Raw genomic sequence first — 23,166 nt, 5'->3', positions numbered from 1 at the left:
TGCAACTCCATGTTGGGAAAAAAAAGCCTTAAAACACATTGGTGAGGCGCACACACACCGCAGTGCGCCAGACAGTCATCTTGGCAGTTACGGTATAAACACGTGTATGACCACCATCTCTCCACTTATTTCCTGTTCGAGCTGTTATTAACTCTTTCGTGCATCATGGCTGAGTGAAGAAATTATGAAAGTGTGACATAAGCGGAAATGCTCGCAGTCTTACTCTCACCTGCACTCTCAAACAGAGGCACACAAGGGCGTGTACACACACACACACACACACACACACACACACACACACACACACACACACACGACAACCATTCAGTCACCTGTTCATTTGAAACCTGTCTTTGGGAGGAAACTCCAGTGACCATGGTAAGAAGAAGTAAACTCCCCCCCCAGACTTAGTGAGGATCGAACTCATGTTGAATTGTGGCACCCAGGTGCTGGGAGACGCCATGTCGGTTTGTTCAATGAGTGTCAATTCACCAGCATCGTTAACTGCTGATATTTTAACATAAAAGGTTGTCACTTTTTGAGGCTCAGGAACATATGAAATCTTTAACCTCTGAAACTAACAGTAATTACATGTATGAGTTATGTAAGCTGAAATTACAAAGGGTTTTTCTGGAATGTATTACCTTTACAAGGTGGGGCGAGACTAATTACTTTCTCAGCTACAATTACATTCAGCAGTATTCAATGTAATTCATTTTACAATTTCAGGATAATATTTGAGAAAAGCCAGCTAAACAGACAGACACAAGAACCACTCACCTTTCCTGGGTCATCTTTAGAGCGAGGCACTTTGAGGAAACACTTGTTTAGTGACAAATTGTGCCGAATTGAGTTCTGTGGAAAAGCAGAGAAATGAAAATTATGGTCAAGAGAGCAACAACCGTGCAAAACATGTCACTGCTACAATGTACACTATTTATTCATAGTGCACAAAGCAAGTTCAAAAAGGAGTGAAAGCCAATTACTTACGTACAACATATACTTATAGAAACAAAGACATAAATGTATTAAATAGCAATATGAGATACTGCTATATCAAGTGGAAGGTTTAAGGTAGCCTTTCGATAAAGCCCAAAGTAAAACATGGTGTGTGAGCGAGATCAGCAGTCAGAACCCAGCATTCCTTCAGTACCGCCTACAGACAGCACACACAAGGCGTCTGGCCAAACTGCCTGTTCTCACAGCTGGCCACCGTCTCCAGCACACAAAGGCCTCCCTGCCTCTTTTGTACACTGTATGAAAGGTGCCCAGCGGGGCCGCCTTCTATTTCCCCCGATGACGATGCTTTTAACAGCTAATTCTGCAAAGGTTTTTCTTTTTTTTAAAATTAAAATTTGGGGGGCAGGGGGAGAAATCACTCCACACTCTCTCTATTCCAATGACAGCAGATGTAGGTCCCTTAAATCACACTTAATTTGCTCACGTTGCCATTTACTAATATTAAGCGAGGTGATTATTTTCATTTACAAAACTGTTGTGTTGTCTTTCGGCATGAACAGGGTGGGTTATTGATTTTCTCAGAACAAACCCATGCCGATCGAACCAGAGCTCCGGTCACTGCTTAATTCACTTCCTGACCTGACTGGACCTCCGCCAGTACCTCGGCTTAGCAGCCCACAATACCACAGGGTCCCCCCATCACTCTGCACGATTGTACTGACAGATGGCAGCTTTAAAGAGCTTTCGTAACCTCAGAGGAGTCCGATTTTTTGTGACCCAAGGGAAATGAGTGCATCCAGAATCAAGCAGGAGTTGGGCTAGCCTCAGAGAGGACCATCATCTGCAGCCTGCAAGGCAGCACCTGACCCAGTACACCTGATGGTGGTCACAGCAGTACACTGCCGCTGAAGAACAGGCTCCCTGTGGCTGAACAAAGAAACACGGCCCAGAGTGTCAACAGCACAAACATCTGGGTGCACATTGAACACAGAGCAGGTTAGTGTTCTTCAAGCTCAGGATGGCCCCGAATCCCAAATAGATTATTACGTCTCCAACCTTCAAAAACTAAAGGAAACTGAAGGGTTTAGTCTCTACAAACAACGTGTGATCAGCAACTTCCTACATTAGTCCCCTGAGGGGGGGAACTTGCAACTGAGACTACAAGACATCTAACTATAAGACACTTAATTCCTCACAAGGGAAGACATCTCAGATCAGTTGGGGACACTATAAAAAGGCAGCTAGGGACACCTTCTAATGAGTCTATAGGTGTGTACCAATAAGTATTTCCAGGGCTCCCTCTCCCTCCCGCTGCGTGTGTCAGAAAGTCAGCTACGAGACTGAGGACATGTGAATTAACACGGTGGCCAACTGCTGCATCTACAGGGCTCACCTGTCATGAATGAGCATCCTGCCTATTAAAGGTGTTATCTGGAATGAACATGAAACTCTGGCAGAGACATGAAATGCGCTGAGAGAATGGATCCAGAAAAGCAGACGGTCAGTTACAAATCAAAAACTCATGCAACAGCAATATGGATAAGGACACACTTGAAACATAACTGTTTCACCATTGAGTAGAAACTTAAAAACAATTAGCTATACAAAGATATGAAGTCACTTTGTTTTTAAAATGGCAACAGCAGCAACTCTGTCACAGCAATAATATGGAGAAATTTTTGGAGAACAACAAAAAAAATATGAAACCAGGGTTACAAGTTACAATGTTTCTCAAAGTGATCCAGTCCATTGACTAAAGATGTATGCAGAGTACATAAGGTATCGTATAGATCAAATTATAATTTCATCTAACAGAAGAATTCATCGCTTTCAATACACACCCGTGAAGAACCTTCAGTCAGCAGCTACAGATTCTGAGGTCAATGAGGGATGGACGTGGTGCCAGGGTAGGGGGTGGGGAAGCAAGACTGCCGTCAAGGCTGGGGAGCTCTGTCTGATAGCAGCCATTTAATTCCCAGCAGGGCTCCTGGTACAGCAAGCAACCATAACCAGGCACATCCACAAGTCTGTCCTGTCTAAATCAACTCTGCCATCTAGCAGAACATCAGGAAACCCGATCAGGAGCTCAATGCATCCTGGGAGTCAGGAATACAAGCTGCACTCTATCAAACACATTTACTCCTCAGAAACTTATACATCAGTGATCCGACTACAATTCATTCACAGGAGCTTGGCAAGACGAGACAACATGAGGATTTTGCAGTAACCAACTCCAGGTCTGTCACTGAATCCCCCTGGGTGAAAGGCTGGTGGTAGAGTGTTGCTCCATGAGACTTTCCTCATCTTCCATCACCTACACAGACACCCTCGTACATCAGGCATGGTCAGGCCTTCAAAGAGACCAGCCTGGAGCAGCAACTAAGTTTACTGAAGTAAGACCCTACGAAATCCATTTCTAATTCTAGACAGCTATCATTTTTTCTGTTTTACCTATATAAATAAAAAAAAAATTTGCATCATTGTTTAATATTGACAGGAATCCAATTACAGTGTAACAGTAGACAATTTCTTCTAAAAACTTTAACAGCTAGGAATATTTGCCATGTATTACAGCAGCTAATATTATATCACTTCTCCTGCTGTTTCTGTATTAAGTCAGAGGTGTTACAGTATTACAGTTGTAAGGAAATTGACTAACAAAGTGGAATAGAGCCTAACTGCCTTCAGGTTGGTAGTGAGAGAAACACATAAATTCCACTCCTCTCCTGGTCTGTCAACAAGCACACTTCCAGGGGAATTTTAATGTGCACAGTGCTGCTCCTTTAAGACATTTCCATATAAACACCTGAAAGGTAACACCTGCAGAGCTGACCGCTCCGTCTCGCTTTCTTCTAACAACAAAAAACTGAGGTCACTAAGTAATTGTTTCCGGTTCCCCGTATTTCTGGTGCCATCGGGGCTGAAGCTCCCAGTGTGACGGGGTCACATAAGCAGATGAAACACAGCACAATTTAATGACTTATCTATTTCACACACCCACAAAAAGAGATGCAAAATGCAGAATGGAGACTGACAGCGGAAAAAGGCGACATGTACAAATAAAACAGAAACCAGAAGACTTCCAGCAAAGACACTTTTCCGTGACCAATATGTTGAGAGAAAAGAAATGCAGAAAAACACAGCACAAGTGTGTACGAAGACATTAAGCAAAATGACAAACGACCCAGTGTAGAAAAATCCCAAATACTAGACCTAGATGAATCGAGGCGCAAAACCACTTGAGTACAGAGGCTTCCCAGGACGGGGGAATACCTCCAGGGACTTCCTGTGACTAGGAGACAGACCTACTCGGTGATAACAGCTGCTGGACCCACAAGCAATTCCTGTTCCCCTCTGTGTCATTCAAGAATTCAAGAATATGTCTTTTAAAACACATCCATGCAGGAGACTGGCCAGCTGAGCTGCTTTGACTACACAAGGAATGGGAGATATGCAACAAAACCTGGGGAAAGAATAGTCCAAGAAACAGATGGGCAATGATAAACAAATCACGCTGGGCCTTCCTGTACTTCACCGTCCTTTCAAATGTAATTATTTACAGACTTAAACCAGTTCCTCTCTTTTCAATATTAACAGAAAAAAAAAAGAAAAAAAAAAAGAAGAGAGGTGGAATTCAGTCCGTGTTTTAACCTCAACATTTCCCTAAGGCAAATCCATCTTAGATGACTTCGAACACACATCCCACAGAAGTGAAATACATTTCCCCTGAAAGCTAGAGAACAAAGTGTAAGGAATTCCTATTAAAACAGGTTTTCTAGACTAGCTTTTAATGATGCATTTTCCCGATACAGCTTTAGCACACGTACAGCATTTAGCTAACAACCTTTTATAATCCCATAAAAATCCTTGCTAATGCTTTTCAGACTGTTTTCCACACCCTGGGGACTTTCTCCTCTACTGGGGTGAAAACAAATGGTAATACAGAAAACTCCTCTGGAACACACCACATCCCAGACTGCACCCAGGGAAACCTGTTCATGGCCCCGGCAGTAAAATGTTCCAGTCCATGCAACCGATCTTGGAATGAGGTACAAAGATACCACGGGAAACAACAGAAAACCCACAAGAGTAACACGTGTAAAAACGTATGTCATAAAAGTCATCCGAGTCCTTAGAAAGACCATGAAGGTAATGTATGAAACAGAAACCTGCAGCCACCAGGCACAGCGGATACAACTACACACTACAAGTTTGACCTTTCCACAAACTGAGGAAATGAGCGCCTCTGGAGGGAACAGCTGGAGTACACAAATACCTCAACACTGGCTTTCAGGTATCTTTATGAAAACTAGACTGCTCACATCTCTGAGATAAGGACTATAAAAGCGATGGAGTCCGACAAGGGGCAGGTGCAGGTTGGTGGGCGGGGATGATAGCTGAAAAAGTCTGTCCTGTGTAGGGCCTGGGGATTCTTTGAATTCCTCTGCACTCTGGGTCATTTCCATCTGGTTTATGATATTTGCAAACTTAAAGTAGCATGCCCCAAATGAACTTCAACCCTACACACTGACAATTTTACAACGTTCCTACATACATCCAACTCAAAGCACAAAGCCAACTCGGTCAAGGAAGGGCCAAAAGATCGGTGTCCTGCAACGGCGCAGTGAGAGTCCTGACCTCAAATCTATTAACACACACACACACACACACACACACACACACACACACACACACATGCACACACACAATGCTGTAGACTGACCTAAGGCAGGATGCACAAAGGAGATCCTCTTGTAATGTGACTGAGCTTAAACTCTAAAGAGTGGGAGAAACTTGCCAAAACCAGGTGTGTGAAACTTGACAGACTGATCCAAACACACTTACTGCTGTTGCTAATGGGCACTTTCACACAGTATCAATGACTGTGCAAACTTATAAAACTTTCACTGCCTTAGTTGTGTATCAAAATTATTTTTCTTACAAACTATAGACTTCTTGTTGACTTACAAGCAATTGGTTGTATAATCTTTTCTAAAGAAAAATGGTCTAAAATGACAGCTCAAAGGCTCTGATTATGATTGGACTGACAGCTGACAGCCTGCATGCAAACTGTAAACTATGTAAGAATCACAGGTGTTCATTAAAAATGTTGTATGCAATAAACAGTCTAAAACTAGCCAGCTACGATATATATTCTAAAAGGGATATATGAAAAATATACACAGTATTTACAATTAGATATAGCAATGTAGCTGTTGATTATCAAGCCAATTATTCTACTGTTTACTTTCACATTTCCACTGTACCCTGGCAAAGTTTGTTATCTTCATGATCCAACAATGTCTAATTGTATTGTATTGCATGACTTTTTCTAATCTTCTGAGACGGGAGGTAGGGAGCCATATTATTCATCTAAAATGCATCACAGAGTGTAAGTTACACTTTGCAACAAGCTGGTTACATACTTCAAGTCAAAGTGGCTGTATTGTCATTTCAACCAGATACAGCTGGTACAGTATACAGTGAAACAAAACAACGTTCCTCCAGGACCATGGTGCTACATAAAACAACTCAGAGCAACCGATACAGGAATACATGAAGTGCACGTGTGCAAGACATGTGCAAACAGCGCAAAACAGTATTTACTAAACAGGACAATAGGCACAGTAAAGGACAGTTCAGCACCAATCAGTATGCAGTTCTAGTGCGGAGTAAAGTGCAAGAAGATACTACAATATAATAATAAATGCTGTAAATGTAAACACTAGTTAGCAGCAAACAATCTGACTTTTCAGTGACAGTTACTTAGTGACAGATTAACACAGAGTTATTTGATCACATCTTATAGATTTGTAGTTAAGCTTTCTCAAAAGCAGCTTTAACAGTTAAACTACTGACATTTTACCAAAGTATAACAAAAAAAAATCTAACTTTTTTACATACACACAAACACACAATCTCTCAAGATTACTAAACTATCAATAAACGTGGGCAGCCGACCAGTGTGCATTTACGATAGTAAAACACGTTCTGTTGAAGTGTATTCTTCAGAATTCAGTTGCCAAAGATCTTGATACAAAGCAGTTGCACCAATGATCCAAAGTGTACTGTCTACTTCAGAGCCAAGCAAGAGGCTCAAATCTATTTCTGGCAGCATGTATGATAAGAAAAGTTCTCTCAATGGCACAAATAAAGCTGTACTTTCAGATTTACAATTTACACCTGCTCAGAATTAAGATATCTGAACTGATGGCCTGAAACATGACAGGACAGCTTTCGCTGCGTACTTCTTATATTAACAAGTTTAACCCCCCCCCCCCCATATAGGGATTGGTTGTTGTATGTTGGGATTTTGAAATATATTGAGATCAATTTAATAACGTTAAAGTAACCTTACCTTTTTTTATTTTAAATTGGAAATCAGAAAAGGCTTTAAGCCTTTTGAGCAACCTTTGTGTTCCTACGTGGGCCCTTTGGTTGCTCCAAGTTGGCCTGAGGACCTCTCTTCAAGGCCATTCTTCAACCCACACAGAACAGGTCTGTGGGCCCACGCATGTTTTTGAAAAGTGTATTGAGAAGGGCAGTTTGGCCTATAAGCCATCTATTTGGGAAACTGAGGGAGGAGAAGCACCTGTTTCATCCTCAATCTACCACATGTAAGGATGACAGAAGCTCTATGATGAGGAGAGAGAATTCAGTGCTCTGTTCCAGCATGGAAAACATGGTACATAAATAAGTTAAACAGACAAGCACACACTGCAGTCACACTGTAACAATCCATTTAATGGCACGAAGAGAAATTATAGTTGGAATACAGACAAGAGGCCTTTTAGACTGGATGTCGTGTTTGCCACCTTGATGAGCAGCCAGTATTTACTCCCAATTCTCCAAACTCCTGACACCCTGTGACCGCACCTTGCCCACGCGTGGGTTCTCAGCCTCAGATCCACCCTCGACAACAGCCTGTCTCACCCGCATGGTGCAAGGCTGCTGCTCGTGGACGTCAACCCAAACAGTTTAAATCTATTTTACACTAGCTTCAAAGGCATTTGATCTTTCTCCCTTGGCATCTCATTGCTTAGTATTGGCATGCAAGGTTTAAAACGGCTTTTATTTTTTTTTTTTTAAAGGTTTTAAGCTTCTGATCTTTACTAACTGGTATGTTCTTTAAATAAAAGATGAATTGCACATCTGCTGTAGCAAAACGCAAGGTAAGGTAAAAGTGCTGAGGGCAGGTGGGGTGAATGACTATTATACCATCTGATTAACTGAAAGGAAAAAAGGGCATCCAATTACTTCACAGGGCTCTGTGATGTAAATATTATATGGCGCGGATGAAATATTGTGGTAATTAAAACTTTACAGCCTTTTCTCCAAAATAAGATGACACCTTGGGGAAATGGTTCATTCATTTCTGAAATTAAACTCATACATCATTTCACCACACAATCAGTAATAGATAAATAAATGCTAATACTTAATTGTGAACTGAGAAGTTAATAATGCAAAGTCCTGCAAGAGGTGTGAATACATTTTAAAGAAACAAGGCACTCTCAGAGAATTTATATTGAAAACTTTTAGTGACATAAGCACTGGCTCCAAGAAAGACTCCCAATAAAACTGACTTGGGCATCCATCCAAGCCTTTCACCTAAGGGCTTGTCACATTAGTTGAATCTGCAAACAAAACAAAAACCATGTGAAATTGCACTCTAGAGGATGCATGCAGGTATTACCAAGGGTGATGCTCCTGTAGCCCAAACAAAACAATAAGTAAACTCGTAAGGTACACCAGAGATACCTAAACAGAGAGCCTGGTTTGTGCTCCTCACCCATAATTTGTAGCAAGTCTGTGATTAACAACAGGCTGCAGTGCATCTGCTGACCACATGGAGAAAGTTAAACTGGTATGTGCGTGCAGCATCAGCCCACTTAGTGTGTGTGCCCTCTTGGTCCGGCCTGACTATGAGCCCTTGGCACAATCATGCTAGGTCTGACACGCACACACACAGAGCCAGGACAAAAAGCCTACAGATCACAAGTGTTTCCAAATATAATAATCCTGAGCGCACCCAAACAATCAATAACCAATAAGTTGATCTGTAAACCCAGCATGCAAACTATTCAGACAATTGCTAATGCTTGAAATGTGGTTCTGCAAAAACAAAATACAATAAACCAAAAGGTAAGATGTCCTTCAAGAGCACTAGTGCAGCATGGGTTACTGGGATGCTCATTCTATGGCTCCAAGTTGGAGAGTGATAACCTGACAAGCTCATTTGTTAATTCTCATGGTAGCTGTGGCAGGAATCAAAACACTGTTGTATTTCATTATTGTTCCTTGCTGAGAGATTGGCCTGTGAATATTCAAGAGTCTTGCTTCTAAGGGCTCATGGAATAATTTTGTTTTCCCCACTGCTACTGGTAATTTAGGTTTTTTTTGACTACCTCTTGAAATGTATTGCAAAGCATCTGTGACAATTTGTTCGCAGAAATTTGCCATATGAAATGGCATCTGATTTACTGATTTACAGACAGAGTTTGGGCTACACGTTGCCAGACAGCTAGACAACTTCTGTAATACAATTTTATCTTGCAATTTTGGAAAATCACCTTATGATGAATAAAATTACTTATTTTGAGTGGAATTCCCCTATAATTGATATAGGTAATTAATTCAGTACAGAATCAGTCATTTACAAGACTTGACTTCAAGGGGGAAATACTGTATGCTTCTGCATCAAAGGTTTTTACCAATGATGTGAAAGCTAACAGAACCCTCCCAAATGTGTACTGATGACTAACTGGTAACTCTTCAGTAACTTCCAAGCATGTTTACCATCAAACTATCCGAAATTCATTATAATTATGCCACTAAGAAAACATACTATGGGTTAGTTCAAGGTGCGTTCAGTACAAAGTGAAGAGGGATTGTAAATTTCCTGCAGTTCTCACTGTGTCAAACCCATCCCTTCACCCAAAACTTGGCCAAGTAACTAAGTGAGCTGATCTTTGAAGTTAACACATCTCAACCACCCCACATATACCCTTGCTATTAAAATTGTACTTGATATCAAATATGGCGAGCCATGAATGTTACTGCACACAGTCACATTTAATTGCTTTAGTCTCATGTTACCCATACAATAGATACAATCTGAACTCTGAAAACCACATACTACCTGCACTGGCTGTACTTGGCGCATGTAAACCAAGTGTCTTAGTTAATTCCAGTTCATCAGACAAGAACAGCTGGGGCAGCAGGTAGTGTTGTGGAATGTACAAGGCTATTGCCTTATAATGCAAAGTTTCCAAGTTCAAATCCCATTCCTACTTCTGCGCCCTTGATCAAGGAACTTTCCCTAAATAGACACAGTAAGAATATCCTGATTTAGAACGTTGAATGCATGTTGAATTTTTGTACACTTTCAAGTTACCTTGGATAAAGGTATCAGCTTAATCCAGGGCAACGGAAATACAGATGACTGAAAGAGTGCACAAAGTAACTTGTGCTGTGTGGTAACTATGTTCCCATTGCCCCTGTTAAAGGGTTTTTACATTGAAGTAGGAGCATCACTTCCAGTTTCTTGTGCAACATGAAGTTGAAGAATCACTTGTTTCTGTACAAGAAAACTCATCCCAGCTGTAAATTCCACACCTTACATTACATTTTGGAACTTTATGGCACTGAATTTATTCTGAAGGACACCTCTAGTTTAACCTACAGCAGAAGGGACAAAACTGTCTGCTCAGAATATAAGGATATTTACATATCTGCATGATAAACAACATTTAAAAATAAAATTCTAAAAATTGTTCCCTTCCATCACATAAGAAATCAATCTGCTTTTCTGGAATTCAAAAATATCTCTGAAAGGGAGGCCTGGGGTATGTTTAATGGAAAATGCAAAATGAAAAAGAGGGAAGAGATTAAAATAACACTAGACCTCAGCTCCTGGCACAATGTCTTATAGCAAAAAGTCTGGCATGGCTCTCTCTGGTCAGTCATCAAAAAGTATGCAGTTTTACATTGTTAATGAAACTGTGAGTTCAGAAAAATACCAGCATATGGACCACTTATTGCTATGCCTTCTGTCTTACATGATTATATGATGAGTCAGTTTCACAAGATCCCGGCGGGAATCAGCTCTGGAGCGAGGGTATCTGGACAGGACTTGAAAATAAGCAAAGGAGCAGGAAATAACCTCACATTTGTGGGACACCTCCAAAGAGCTGAATCGGATTCGCAGGGATTTTGAAACTCATTATATAAATTTAGCTTGAGAAACGTAAAATACTGCAGGGATGTTGGCTAAGTATGCATTGCCCTACATAAGTGCCACTCACCCATCAATCCTAAAGTGGCTCTTCTCCATTGTGTGAGTAAGTCAAAGGTTGGCACGGAAGACCCTTTTTATCCGCACAATCCCAAAGGCAACAGCAGAGCCCCTTCTAACAGAATGGTCCTGTGGGCATCTGGAACGTATCTTTTCTCTCGCTCCTGGTGTCACTCAGATCCCCCATACCTCCCCTCCTGCCCTGACCCACTTTGACAGCACAGACAAAACAAGGTTTTGTCTCAAATGGTGCAGGTCTCAACTCTGCTACATGGGAATCCAGCTGGACTGGAGAAACAAGGCTATGCGGAATAGCACCCCCCAACAGCCAGGATAGCCTTCTGAGTCCTCACCTTGCAAATCAGCCAGCTTCTTCAGACGTCAAAGGAAGGCACACGAATCTGAGTGAATCCATCCTTCACATAGACGATGAGAATGAAAAAGAGAAAAAGCTGAAGGTTTCTCCAAAGGAGACTATCTCTGTTAACAAACATAGTAATGCCTCAGAGCAAATGAGAAGCAATCGGACCGAATGTGGAAACTTCAAACTGGGATGGATGTCTGAGTACAACAGGAAGAACAAACACAGCAGCCTGGCAGAAACCAGGTGTACAAAGAGGAATGATCACAATTCCAGAGGCTGACCTGTGACTCCAAAGGCTAAAAGCTCCCAATTTGGCACTTTTTGTCTGGTGTTGAAGCTCCGCTCTTACTATGTGGAAGTGGGCTTGCTCCCCACCTCCCTCCCTCCATGCAGAAGCAACAGAGAGAAATAAAAGGCTGGAGGCAAAGAGCTGTCCTCTGTTTTATCATCACTCTAGGCTCCCGCATGCTCCTGGTTCCAGATGAGCGATCTGATGAGAGCAGTTTGTCAGCCCCACCACTTAATTATCTGGCACCACAGAGCAGCATCTCATATACAGTAACTCTGACTGACAACAGTACTCTGGGGCCTTACTCAGCTAAACCGCTGCTTTTAACAAACCCCTTTCAAGTCTCCTGAACCTACTCTGATATGCTGTCGGTGACAACATGACAGTGAGTATTAGTGAAGGTTTCTAGCATTGGCAGGGCAACAGCTTTATTTTTTATCAACGTGAAACCCATCTAATACCAACTTGCCTACTGACACTATTAAAACTGTGATACCAGCAAGTTCCAATTAAACCTTTAGTAGTGAGTGAGAGGTGGTGTACGGAAGAGTGTAGGAGTGTAGCGCCACCTTCATTCACCTCACTTCTCCAGTTTGTTTACCCTCGGAGCCCACAGGTGACAGTACAGTTCATCTAAAAAGAACAGGAGTGTGGCACCACCTTAAGGTAAATCACTTTCAGTTGATTTAAGGTGGTCTCAAACTATTTCGTGAAGGGTCTTCCTAAGCAATGTTGATCAGTAACAATTAGCTAATTGTAAATGCGCATTAACTTTGGATGAAATCTGTTAAAACAACAGAGGTAAATGTAATGGTAATGTAGACCACAAGACCAGCAAAGTTTTACAGTGTAGCTCAGAGATATGTGGTCAACAACTGCTCCCATATCCTGGTGTAATTTTGGAATAATAGGACATGAGCAGTTATTAGAGCCCATCGCTCCATTACAGAATGCCAGTTCATCCACATCCTTTTCTTGCATGTAAAATCGTAGTCCAACCTATTGCCTTTAGGCCAGTGGGAAGTTGGACGAAAGGCAATAGGCTTTGGCTTTTTTGTATTTGGTTGCCTTTCGGTTTATTGTGCATCAGAATGATTCTATCTGTGAGATTACGAAAATTTAAACAAATTACCTGTCCTGGACAGTAAGACAAAAGACTTTGTCAAGCCTTGAATAAAAAGCATGGCATTACGTTGGCATTACATACGTTGAGTCTCCATGATACAAAGGTCAGCCATAATTTGTAGCGTAACTTTTATCTCCTTGTGAGGATGTGAAAAATTAGGTGCTAGCCTTTAAAGCCAAAACTGTACTTCATGTATTAAGTCATTGACACATTAGCTGCTGAGGCCAGTTATTTAAAACATGACCAGAGGACTGCCAGCACGTGCCATTTTTGTAACTTTGTCATTTTTCTACAACAAATACTGGCAACTCCGAGAACGGTGAGCTCATCTTTTCACTATGACTGCCTGTGTGACACTGAATGAGGACCCTGTGCTACTCAGCCTGAGGTTATGAGAACTGCAAACTCCCAGAGGCCCCTGGACCTCAGAACCATGTGACAGTGACACAGAACCTGCAAAAAAAAAAGCAAGGTCATCCACTGGTATTTTGGTGGCATCATCAACTGAGTCAAATGTTAGTTTGATACAAAACCAGTGACACTACTTCAGATACATTAGGTTCTCTTTTACAGGACAGCATGCTGCAAAAACAAAAGTAAAAAACTCAATTTCAAAGTCAACAATAAGGAAGGAATTTACACTTTCCATTCGTTTAGTTCCTCATTATTACACATCTTCACTCTGACTCGAAAGCTCTTACTGCAAATAGTGGGAGGAAACACTTTACCATATCTGGATGAATTCTCAAAATCAGTAACAACAACAATGTTGTTTCCTGGCATTTTTATCCAAAGAAACTTGCAATTTTTATCCATTCATTTGGTAGACAAATTCAGCAACTCAAGTACCTTTCTCAGGTGTACAACAGCAGTGCCACCTCTGAAACTTCATGTTGCAATCCTGTCAAACAAAGTGTCACTCAGCGGTTCCCAGCAAAACTAAACACACGGGGATGGCACAGAAGGTCATAGCTGCAGGGAAAGTCAGCTCACACAAGTACCTGTTGAAGTCCAGTGAGAGAAGCTCTCTGAGCAGTCAACACACAAACCTGCCCCAAAGATGAGAAATTTCACTGATCTCTTGGACTGAGGGTGGCGATTATGAAGCCCGTCCTCCTCCTCTACTGCCCTGATCCCAGAAATGGTAATTACTTATAGTCAAAGGGACAAAGGCAACAGGTACTGTGTGTAAGACCTTGAAAATAATGTCAGCAGCTTCCTCTAATAGCAAAGTGCCGTGGTGATAAGTGGACACTCATGGTCACATTTAGCTGTTCCATTTAACCCAAATTCAGCCCAACGAACACCTACATGAATGATTTTTCCCTGTGATAACAAAAAGACGAGAGACCAAAAGTTCAAAAAGGTTAACTGGAGTCTGACCAAAACAGGCTGTGTAGAGAAAGGTAGGTCCAAATGGGAAGGAGACGCACATTTGCGCTCATATTCAGTAAACAGACCCAAGAGTGGTACAAAGTGCTCAGAGAGAACAGCAGAAACTCTCATGCCATCCAGATGTCATAAACACAGGTGGGCTGATGGGAAGGATCACATGCTCAGTGTGGTGCAGTTCTCTCTTTTAACGGTCAAAAAGAATGCCATGTCCATTACATGTGTTTCAACACACACAAAATCTTCTGACAGGACAATGACACGGCTGCACGGAAAAGCATATTGAAGGACAATGGCTATGTACAGCTAATGAGATAAGAGAACACAATATTGCTCTGCTACTGAGAGCTAATTTTGAATTTCAATGGTTGTACCCAGTCTGTTGTCAATTCTCAGAATCTCACTGCTGAATAAGTCAGCCATTACCAACATAAGGATGAAAAATCTGAAAATCAACATTCAATTATTTGGTTTGGCTTCATGTACTGCCACTGTCCGGATGCTCTAACGAGGACACATGCACCATGATTCGTTGAAAAAACACATTTCACTTGCAATCGCTTCTCCATACTTCCTCTTTTGGTTAAAGCACCCAAAATAAAGAGAATTTCTGCACTGCACAGATCTGTCTTTCAACGGGTGAAAGATTCCACCCCATCTTTAGCTCCTTGTGAATTTAGTCTCCTAAGTGAAGCAGTAGCTGCATTATGAAGTCAGAAACAATGTGTACCGCTTAAATACAACAAAGGGGGTGAAAAACATGTGTATGTTAATGTAAAACAAATCCATGGTAAAGGTCTAAAAAGCACAAGTGCAACAGAATTCTACAACTGTATACCACAGCACCACCAAGCATCATTACTAAAGAATGATTTAATGGCTGTTTTGATTTCATAAATGTTATTTTAGTCATTAGAAGCTTTTCTAGTTGCCAAGCACTGGCTATAAGCCTCAAGTTTCACAAAAGTGACACAATGCTTTTGAAAGCAACAGAAAAAGTAGCTGTGTGTCAATCAAAGCAGCCTTTTCAACAGAAATTCGGCTTCTTTATGGCTGTGAACTAATAAAGCACCAGAAAGAAGGAACCTGCAAGGTCTGTGCCACAGAGGAACAGAACCGGAACTCTGGAGACCAGTTCAGACCGCTTCAATTACAGACATTATTAATTAAATCAAACATAGGCCAGTAGGCACTGAAGAAGGGGGAGGGAACAAGGGAAATCCATGAAATGCAAACCGTATCCAGCAAAGCAAGGACAAAAATGAAAACACAAAAAAGTAAGCAATTATTTTTAATGATACACACTATCTCCTTACTGTTTAACATACAGCTTATGCTCCCTTCAATTACTTCTTGGGCATTAGGTCAAAGGTTAACACTGTGCAGGGGCTCATTTATAAATTTACTGCATACTGCAATGAGGTTGACCATCATTCTATAACCACCCACTGCAAGCAACCACATTTAAGAGTAGTTAGTACATTTTCATTATAATTTACCTGATGCTTTTCTCCAAATCAACTTACAATGTTAAGCTAACAATTATTTATACAGCTTGGTTAGTTTACTGGAGCAATTTAGGGTAAGTACCTTGCTCAAAGGTACTACAGCTGGAGGTGGGATTTGAACCTCCAACCTTTGTGTTGAAAGGCTGCAGTTCTAACCACTATGCTACCAGCCACCCCTTAAGCTAAGCAGGTGAAAGGGGGATGGGGCAGTGAATGGCACACCCTGTTCTTTTCCCATTGCCTTGTTCACAGAACTGTGTAGAAGATAGGAAGTTCCTCCAGGGAATAAGGAAGTGGACGATGCCAATTTGCTTGAGTGTTTTTGTGTGTGTGCGTGTCCTCATGGTGACACTGCATGAGAAGCCCCCTTGTCCCCCATCCAGTCTCGAGGATGTGGCCTCATTATCACACATTATCCATGGGACTGGACACTCAAAGTTGCTCAAAAGTGCAGAGCTGCATGCTGAAGCACAGGCTATTTCCAGTGTATTCTGAGATTATGACTAATAGGTGCTTGCAGAAAGGGGGTGAGGCGTTACGGCAGGGGTCCCACGCATGGCACGCACACCCAACATATGTGACCATCTGCCACTCTGGACCCCATAAATGAGACTGCAGACCTGCTGTTTTGATGTTGGAGTGCTGCTCCGGTGGTGCTACAAGTGTGTGTCGCTGCTGCTGCACGTGTGCGTTTCACGATGAGGTCGTCTTCTGTTGCTACACAGCCAGCTACAGAGGCAGCAACTCTGCAGTCACAAAAGCACTTGTACATTAATGTCTGCTGAACTTTCACAGAAGACATATTCAACGCTACTAAGTGCTACGGCAACATGGAGGAGAAAGGCTAAGTAAGACCAAGCGAAAGACGTCCAAAGAATTACGTGAAACAAAGACAAGTCGTACATGCAGTTGTAACTGCTGGAAAAGCTGATTCTCGGCCCATGCAACTGTGCAGACTGGATTTTGCCCTATACTCTAGTCCGCCTCAAAGGTCCAGCAATTTTTGTATTTTCTGAAGATTAACAGTGTAGGTAACACCGTAGCAGTTTTTCCCCACATTAGAAAGGATACGAATGAAGAATGAGGGAGGCTCACCTTAGACACAGGCATGCAGCTCCCTTCCCCCCACCAACATTTTCTCCACTTGCAAGCCAGAGCCAAACACCATCCTGCAGAAAGCACTCCAAGAGCCAACAAATGAACGCAGAGCAAAGTACCAGGTAAGGCACCTCTGCAGGGACAGCGAACCACTTCAGTTATGGCTCTTATTAATTAAATCACACAAAGGCCAGGAGACGCTGTGGGACGCAGAGAGGGTGAACGTGACGGAAATCAAATGCAAAACCTGCGCTTGGCAAAAGACAGACAAAAAGAATAAATTCAGGCAGTTTTACAGCAGAAATGTCTATGGAGCATGAAGCTTTCGAGAAGTAGAGCATAGGGAGTGTAGCAAAGTTACGATGAGCTTCCTGCAGCGACAGCTATTGCCTGGCACACAGCAGAGGCCCAAGGGACCAGGCAGCAGCCATAGAGTAGGGGGCATGATGGGGTGGGGAAATGGGCATCTTTAGTTGAGTCGATTCAGGGTTAAAGGTGATTTCCAAGGACCCGTTGTATTAAAAGCATTCATAACTGTACCGCGGTACCGGGGCTGTGCCCGAGTGCAGTCGTGACATAAAAACGGAGACCCCTTCCCCAGACAATACGCTATTTGTGGACATAGAAGCTGAAATAAAAACAAATTTACACTAATACCTATTTATTTTTACATTCCTCAGCGGTTTTATTAAAAACAGCTGAGGAATTAAAATAGGAATCTCAATGATTTTTCGCAAAATATGATATTTAAATGTCAAAATTCAAGCATAAAAGAATATTTACAGCTTGAAGAATATAACAGAAATGTCTGCGACTAAGAATTTACATTACTTCATTTAGCTGATGCTTCTCTCCAAAGTGACTTACAGTGTTAATCAACCTACAATTATTTACCTATTTGTACAGCAGAGTTGTTTTTACTGGAGCAATTTCAGGGCAAGTACCTTGCTAAAGGGTACTACAGCTGGAGGTGAGACTCGAACTTGCGACCTTTGGGTCCAAAGGCAGCAGCTGAAACCACTACACGACCAGCAGCATATACACATATATATCTATACACACACACACACACTCCGAATAAACAGCAGTGCCAGAAGGAAAAAAAAGAACAAGTTCAGCAAGTCCTCCTGAAGAAGGGGTGTGCACATTTATACATAAAATGTCAATGTCTATGTGTACATATAATATACTGTACATCTCCAATGTATCCACTATATACAGTATATGTCACTGCATATGTATAGTCGTGTAATGACATTGGACCAACGTACCAATGAGGAAACAAACTGCTGCTAGTGAAGACACTATCCAAACACTTCCCAGTTGTTATACCAAGCTTACAGATTCAGGGCTTGTTGGACTTAGTGTACTCGCACCCCCTCTGCTTCCCCATCCCGCAACCCTTGAAGCCCTTCAGTTTTATGCACCAATTTCTTTCCTACAAAAGAACCTGAGAACTAATGAGATTTCCAGTTTTATGGGTTGTTTTGAAAATTCCTCCCAGTTCATAATGTTAAATATACAGCGAGTGATTTTCCCCACACTGCTGTTATTTCCAGGCCGACAAACTTGTACCAGATCTAAGAAAGTGTGGGCACAGGCCGTTGGAGGTGATGATCTCAGTCACCACATGGACAGGGAACTCTGGAAAAGTCACTATTTTCTCACCTCCCCTCTCACCCCCCACTATTAAACTTATATTAACTCTACAGACCCATCAGCACTGACCCCTCAAACTCCGAATAAACAGCAGTGCCAGAAGGAAAAAAAAAAAAAAAAGAACAAGTTCAGCAAGTCCTCCTGAAGAACGGGTGTGCACATTAACCATCCAAGCACTAAAAAACAAACCAATCATTTGAACAAATCATTGTAACATACTGGAATGCAACCTTTAAAAAGCCAAGATGCATACAAATGTAAATCCAAAGAACTTCTACAACATTCCCTTCATTATCACCCCTTGTCATGACCCCAGCCCAGCAGGAGTGCTTTGAGTCCACAGACAACCAATGAATGAATAAAGATGAACCGCTAGCAAGGTACCGCTTAACGCCATCGTTCCCCGCAGAGTGGATGTGCCGGTGCGCATTCCAAGCACATCTCAAAAGCACCAGCTTTAATTATTTATTTACATTTCCCCCCCCCCCCAAATGGACCCCCATAGCTGTCACACAGTGTGAATGATGATGAAAGCAACAGGGCATCTTGACAGGCACCCACAGGCAATAGGGAGAGAGTGATCTCAATGGCCAAGGGCTTTTAATTTTCTCCTTCGAGGGAGAGCCTACATTGATTAGAGCTTCAAATTTGCAGGCGTCCATGACACCCACAAATCCCAGGGACTGGTACCTCCCAGGGATAAAGGTGCTCTGCTGTACAAAAGCACCCTCTTTGCAGAAGGTGACATCAGAGGTGACACAAATGGAAGCAGGTGGACAGCAGAGACGCCGGAGGAAAGAAATCGAGTGAGGAGGCACATACGGGCGCGGGGTCTTATGACGAGTAGACTGAGTACAGGATGCGGCAGCACACGCACAAGCAGAAAAGGAGTAGACTAAAAAGCATAGGTAGAGGAGTACGTGTGCCTAAGCAGGAGGGGAAAGGAGGAGCGGACTGTGCCACAGAAGTGGAGGCGGCGCTGGCAGGCAGGTGGGCAAGCAGGGCCAGGAAGACCTCCTAACAGAGACCCACGTCGCAGCAGGATCAAACCGGCTGCCACGTGAATCACCATCACGTCTGCCACACACACACGCACACAAAGCCTGGATTCACACACCCACTTTTCTATTTTTAACAGCTCAGAAACAAAAAAGGCTGGAAACAAAGCAAGCCGGCAGGCCACACGAGGTTTAGTAAAATAGTTAACTCTAGCGAGTTATTACTAGGTTTGAGTCAACCACCTACCAACAACTTTAACACATATCACTCTCTATGCAGACATATATATAATTTATACACATATCTAACACTGACAGCTACTGCATTATTCAATATTAGCTATCAGTTAATATGTAAACTGCAGGTTTAACAGCATTAAAATAATGACACAGGCTGAGAGAGCGAAAAGAGGGCATCAGAGAGTCAAGTGCTGCAGTAATTTCACACTTCAAGATTCAAGCTCCAGCAAAGCAAGCTTGGGCCAAGAGATAGCAGGAAGAGCGCCGATGCTGTTACCTGTGCAAGTAGATTTAAATGCTGTCAACTGAGTTCTGATTTTCACTGTTAAGTTATTTATGAGCTGCAACATTATCTCCAAAGTGAATAGATGGCCCGAAGCACCACCAGTTCCCTAAATCACTTATTAAAAAGTTGAAAGTGCCCCGGGCTCACATTATTATATTTGGGATGCCCAAATTTCTAAACCCAACCTTTGATCTGTTTAGGCTGCTGGGTATTTGCATTTTGTAATGGGATCAAACAGGCTGGGGTCCAGGCCCTCTGAAGTGGCCAAGAGCGCACATAGTGTTTAAATACCAGCAGACCCGGTCACCATGTCTGCATTTAGCAATTAACAGCAGCAGAAAAGGCTACGAAACGTCAGACTGCAGCTCAAAGACTGACGCCTGTTCGACTGCACTCCAGTGCGTGAACAACGAGTGGTCGTGTGCGTGCAAGGCCTGTATGGATGGCTGTACAAACCGTTAATTCCAAAGAACAAAAAAACACCACAGGTATGTTTCAGCTGGTTGAGAACTGCTTACTGTTTTGTTTGGCATCTCCTTCTCCAGAGAGCCCTCGCAGGGAATTCTTTGGGTGAACGTCTGCATGTTTGTCTCCAGTGGGAAGTCTGTGGTATTTGGAGGAAGGGGATCAAGAGAGGTGAAATACCCACTACAGATCTGTCGAGCCATAACAAAGGGGGCAGCAAGTGAGACCAGAAACCCAGAGTGTCCACCTCTTGGCCCTGACCTCATGTTTCTTTCATTCCCTGATCAGAGTGCATTCTGATCTCTATCGGGATTATTACATTGTTTAGCAGACAGAGATTTAAGAACTTGGAAGATAACAAGAGCTTTGGTACAGATGGGGTGCTGAGTAATCCTCTAATATACACGCATTTAGTGCCTTTAGTGGGGGGTTTATAAGCATCGCTAAGGGATGCAGACTAATGCAGTGGGTTGTTGTTGGCTATACTATCAAAAAGGAAAGCTTGAACCACTGGCACAGGCGGTAAAACCAACAAAAACAAGACCAGATCATACAGCCCTGAACTCATTACCAGCAGCCGAGGCCAGAGAGGTGTCAATTTCTTAAACTCAGAGGCTGACCTGCAGCCAAAAGCTTAGATAGTGTTAACTGTCCCATCAACAGCAAGAGCTTTTGACAGCCAGCGTTGAGGCTTCCTAAACATGAAGGGGTGGGGTGGTTTTACTGGCCTTCTGCAGCCAATTTGAGTTCTACATTTCGGTGAATAGGGTGGACAGACACACAAGCAGCCTTGTGTTGCCAGTTGTAGTGAACACAAGCTCTTGCAGACGTGGAGGCTGCTCTCTGCACCACAGTGGCGCGAAATGAACGTGGCATGTGTACCCAAAGAGCATCTCACAGTCAGAGCTTCTTGTCTCTCTGCAGAAAGGGCCTTTTTGCCTTAGGGCAGAAAGACTAAGGCTTCAACAGCAAACAAGCAAAGAGTAGACTTAGCAATTCCAAGCACGCACTCCAGTGGGATTAAACCCCGCCAGGTGAGCGTCCCACTTCGTTAACGTTTAAAGTAGTGCCGTCTCCCTCATGTGCCAATCTCCGGCGGGGAAGCGGCAACCGTGCTAAAAGCTCAAGGGAAGCCTTTATTCTAAAGCAAATATAGGGCAACTCCTCCAATTCCGCAGGCATCAGGATCCTTGGAGCAGCCTATTATGCTGCCGGCACAAGTCACTGCCTTTCGCTAACTTCAGAGCCAACTCGGGTGCAATCATACAGGTCCATATGGCCTAATTATAAAACGCTGCATGCCTTTTCAGTCCTACAATTCGACAAACTCCTTTTGAGAGCCTGAGAGGATGCATATAGCTTTATCCATGGAATCTAATTGGTGGCTCACGGACGCTCTCTGCATATCCGCTTGCCTAATATCGCTTTAATGTTTTTTGACCTTGATGAATTATCTTTTCTTATTGACAGCACTTATTGATATTTCTTAAAAGAGTTGGCTAATGGAGTCCTATTGAGATGATTAAATGAGTTGCCTCTGTTCGGATTAGCCTGGCTTCATCTCCTCCGCGCAGCCTGTATTATCATAGAGAGCAGACGAGTGCGTGCGCTGGGTTGGAAATTTCAGCTGCTGTCGTCTCCGGGGAAGCAAAGAGGTGGGGGGTGCTGTGGGAGCAGTAAACGCACCCTGATCCACAACCCCCTCAGCACACGACACACCCAATGCATATAACAAACACGCCAACAAACCCAAAAGTATCACACATCCATATTATGCACTGACAAAGCTTCATATATACCCAAATTTTCACACTTAAGTACAAACATACTTGTAAACACATAGCCCCCCCCCCCACTTACTTTACTGCCTTTGGAGATTTAAAGACAAAACAGACAGACACAGGAGACAGCAAATGCAAAGGGAAAATAAAGGAGGCAATATATCTTAACTGGACTTGTGAAATGATGCAAGGACCCAAGTCACACATTCCATTTTGACCTCCCCTCACCTTCCTCCAATTAAAATTTTCCTCCTTAATTACACATCATCATGGACCAAAAAAAAAAGACTGAACACTCTAAAACCATTTCCAAAAAAACCAATCAGCCATTTTCATATCTGCAAATAAATCTGAAGGACCCAGATGTAATTTAAACGCATAATTCACAAAACAAATACCTGATCAGACTTCATTCTAAGGAACCTCAGCGGTTTAAATGTTCTCCATAAGCCTCTGTGGTTAGCAAGGCCCAATGTGAAGGGTGGTATAACTGTTAAAAAGGACATATACCTGGTCTGACTGACAAAGACACATAGGTCATGCGCTGAATGGTCAGTTAGGCAAAAATGCCAGGCCCCTTATCCATCACGCAAACATCTTGTCTCAATAATTACAAGCAATACTCCTGCTTTCATGACCAACAAAGTCGGACTAGATTCTGTGCTTCCACAATGACGTGCGCTGAGCTTTCAGAAGAGCAATC

The 23,166-nt window shown here is 42.6% G+C and overlaps 1 protein-coding gene across 2 annotated transcripts in view; it reads right to left on the bottom strand.

Annotated features, from left to right (window-relative positions):
* The window catches only part of foxj3 (forkhead box J3), an 83,836-nt gene that overhangs the window by 27,225 nt on the left and 33,445 nt on the right, over positions 1-23,166 (bottom strand). For both annotated transcript variants that reach the window (XM_018725839.2, XM_018725840.2), the window contains exon 3: positions 781-855. In XM_018725839.2, coding sequence (XP_018581355.1) covers positions 781-855 — 75 coding nt within the window. The remainder of the gene's footprint in view (positions 1-780; positions 856-23,166) is intronic.

This window comes from Scleropages formosus, chromosome 22 (assembly GCF_900964775.1).
Source record: "Scleropages formosus chromosome 22, fSclFor1.1, whole genome shotgun sequence".
Classification (NCBI taxonomy): Eukaryota; Metazoa; Chordata; class Actinopteri; order Osteoglossiformes; family Osteoglossidae; genus Scleropages; species Scleropages formosus.
Note: the sequence above shows the minus strand (reverse complement) of the source record. Positions and strands in the feature narration are given on the sequence as shown.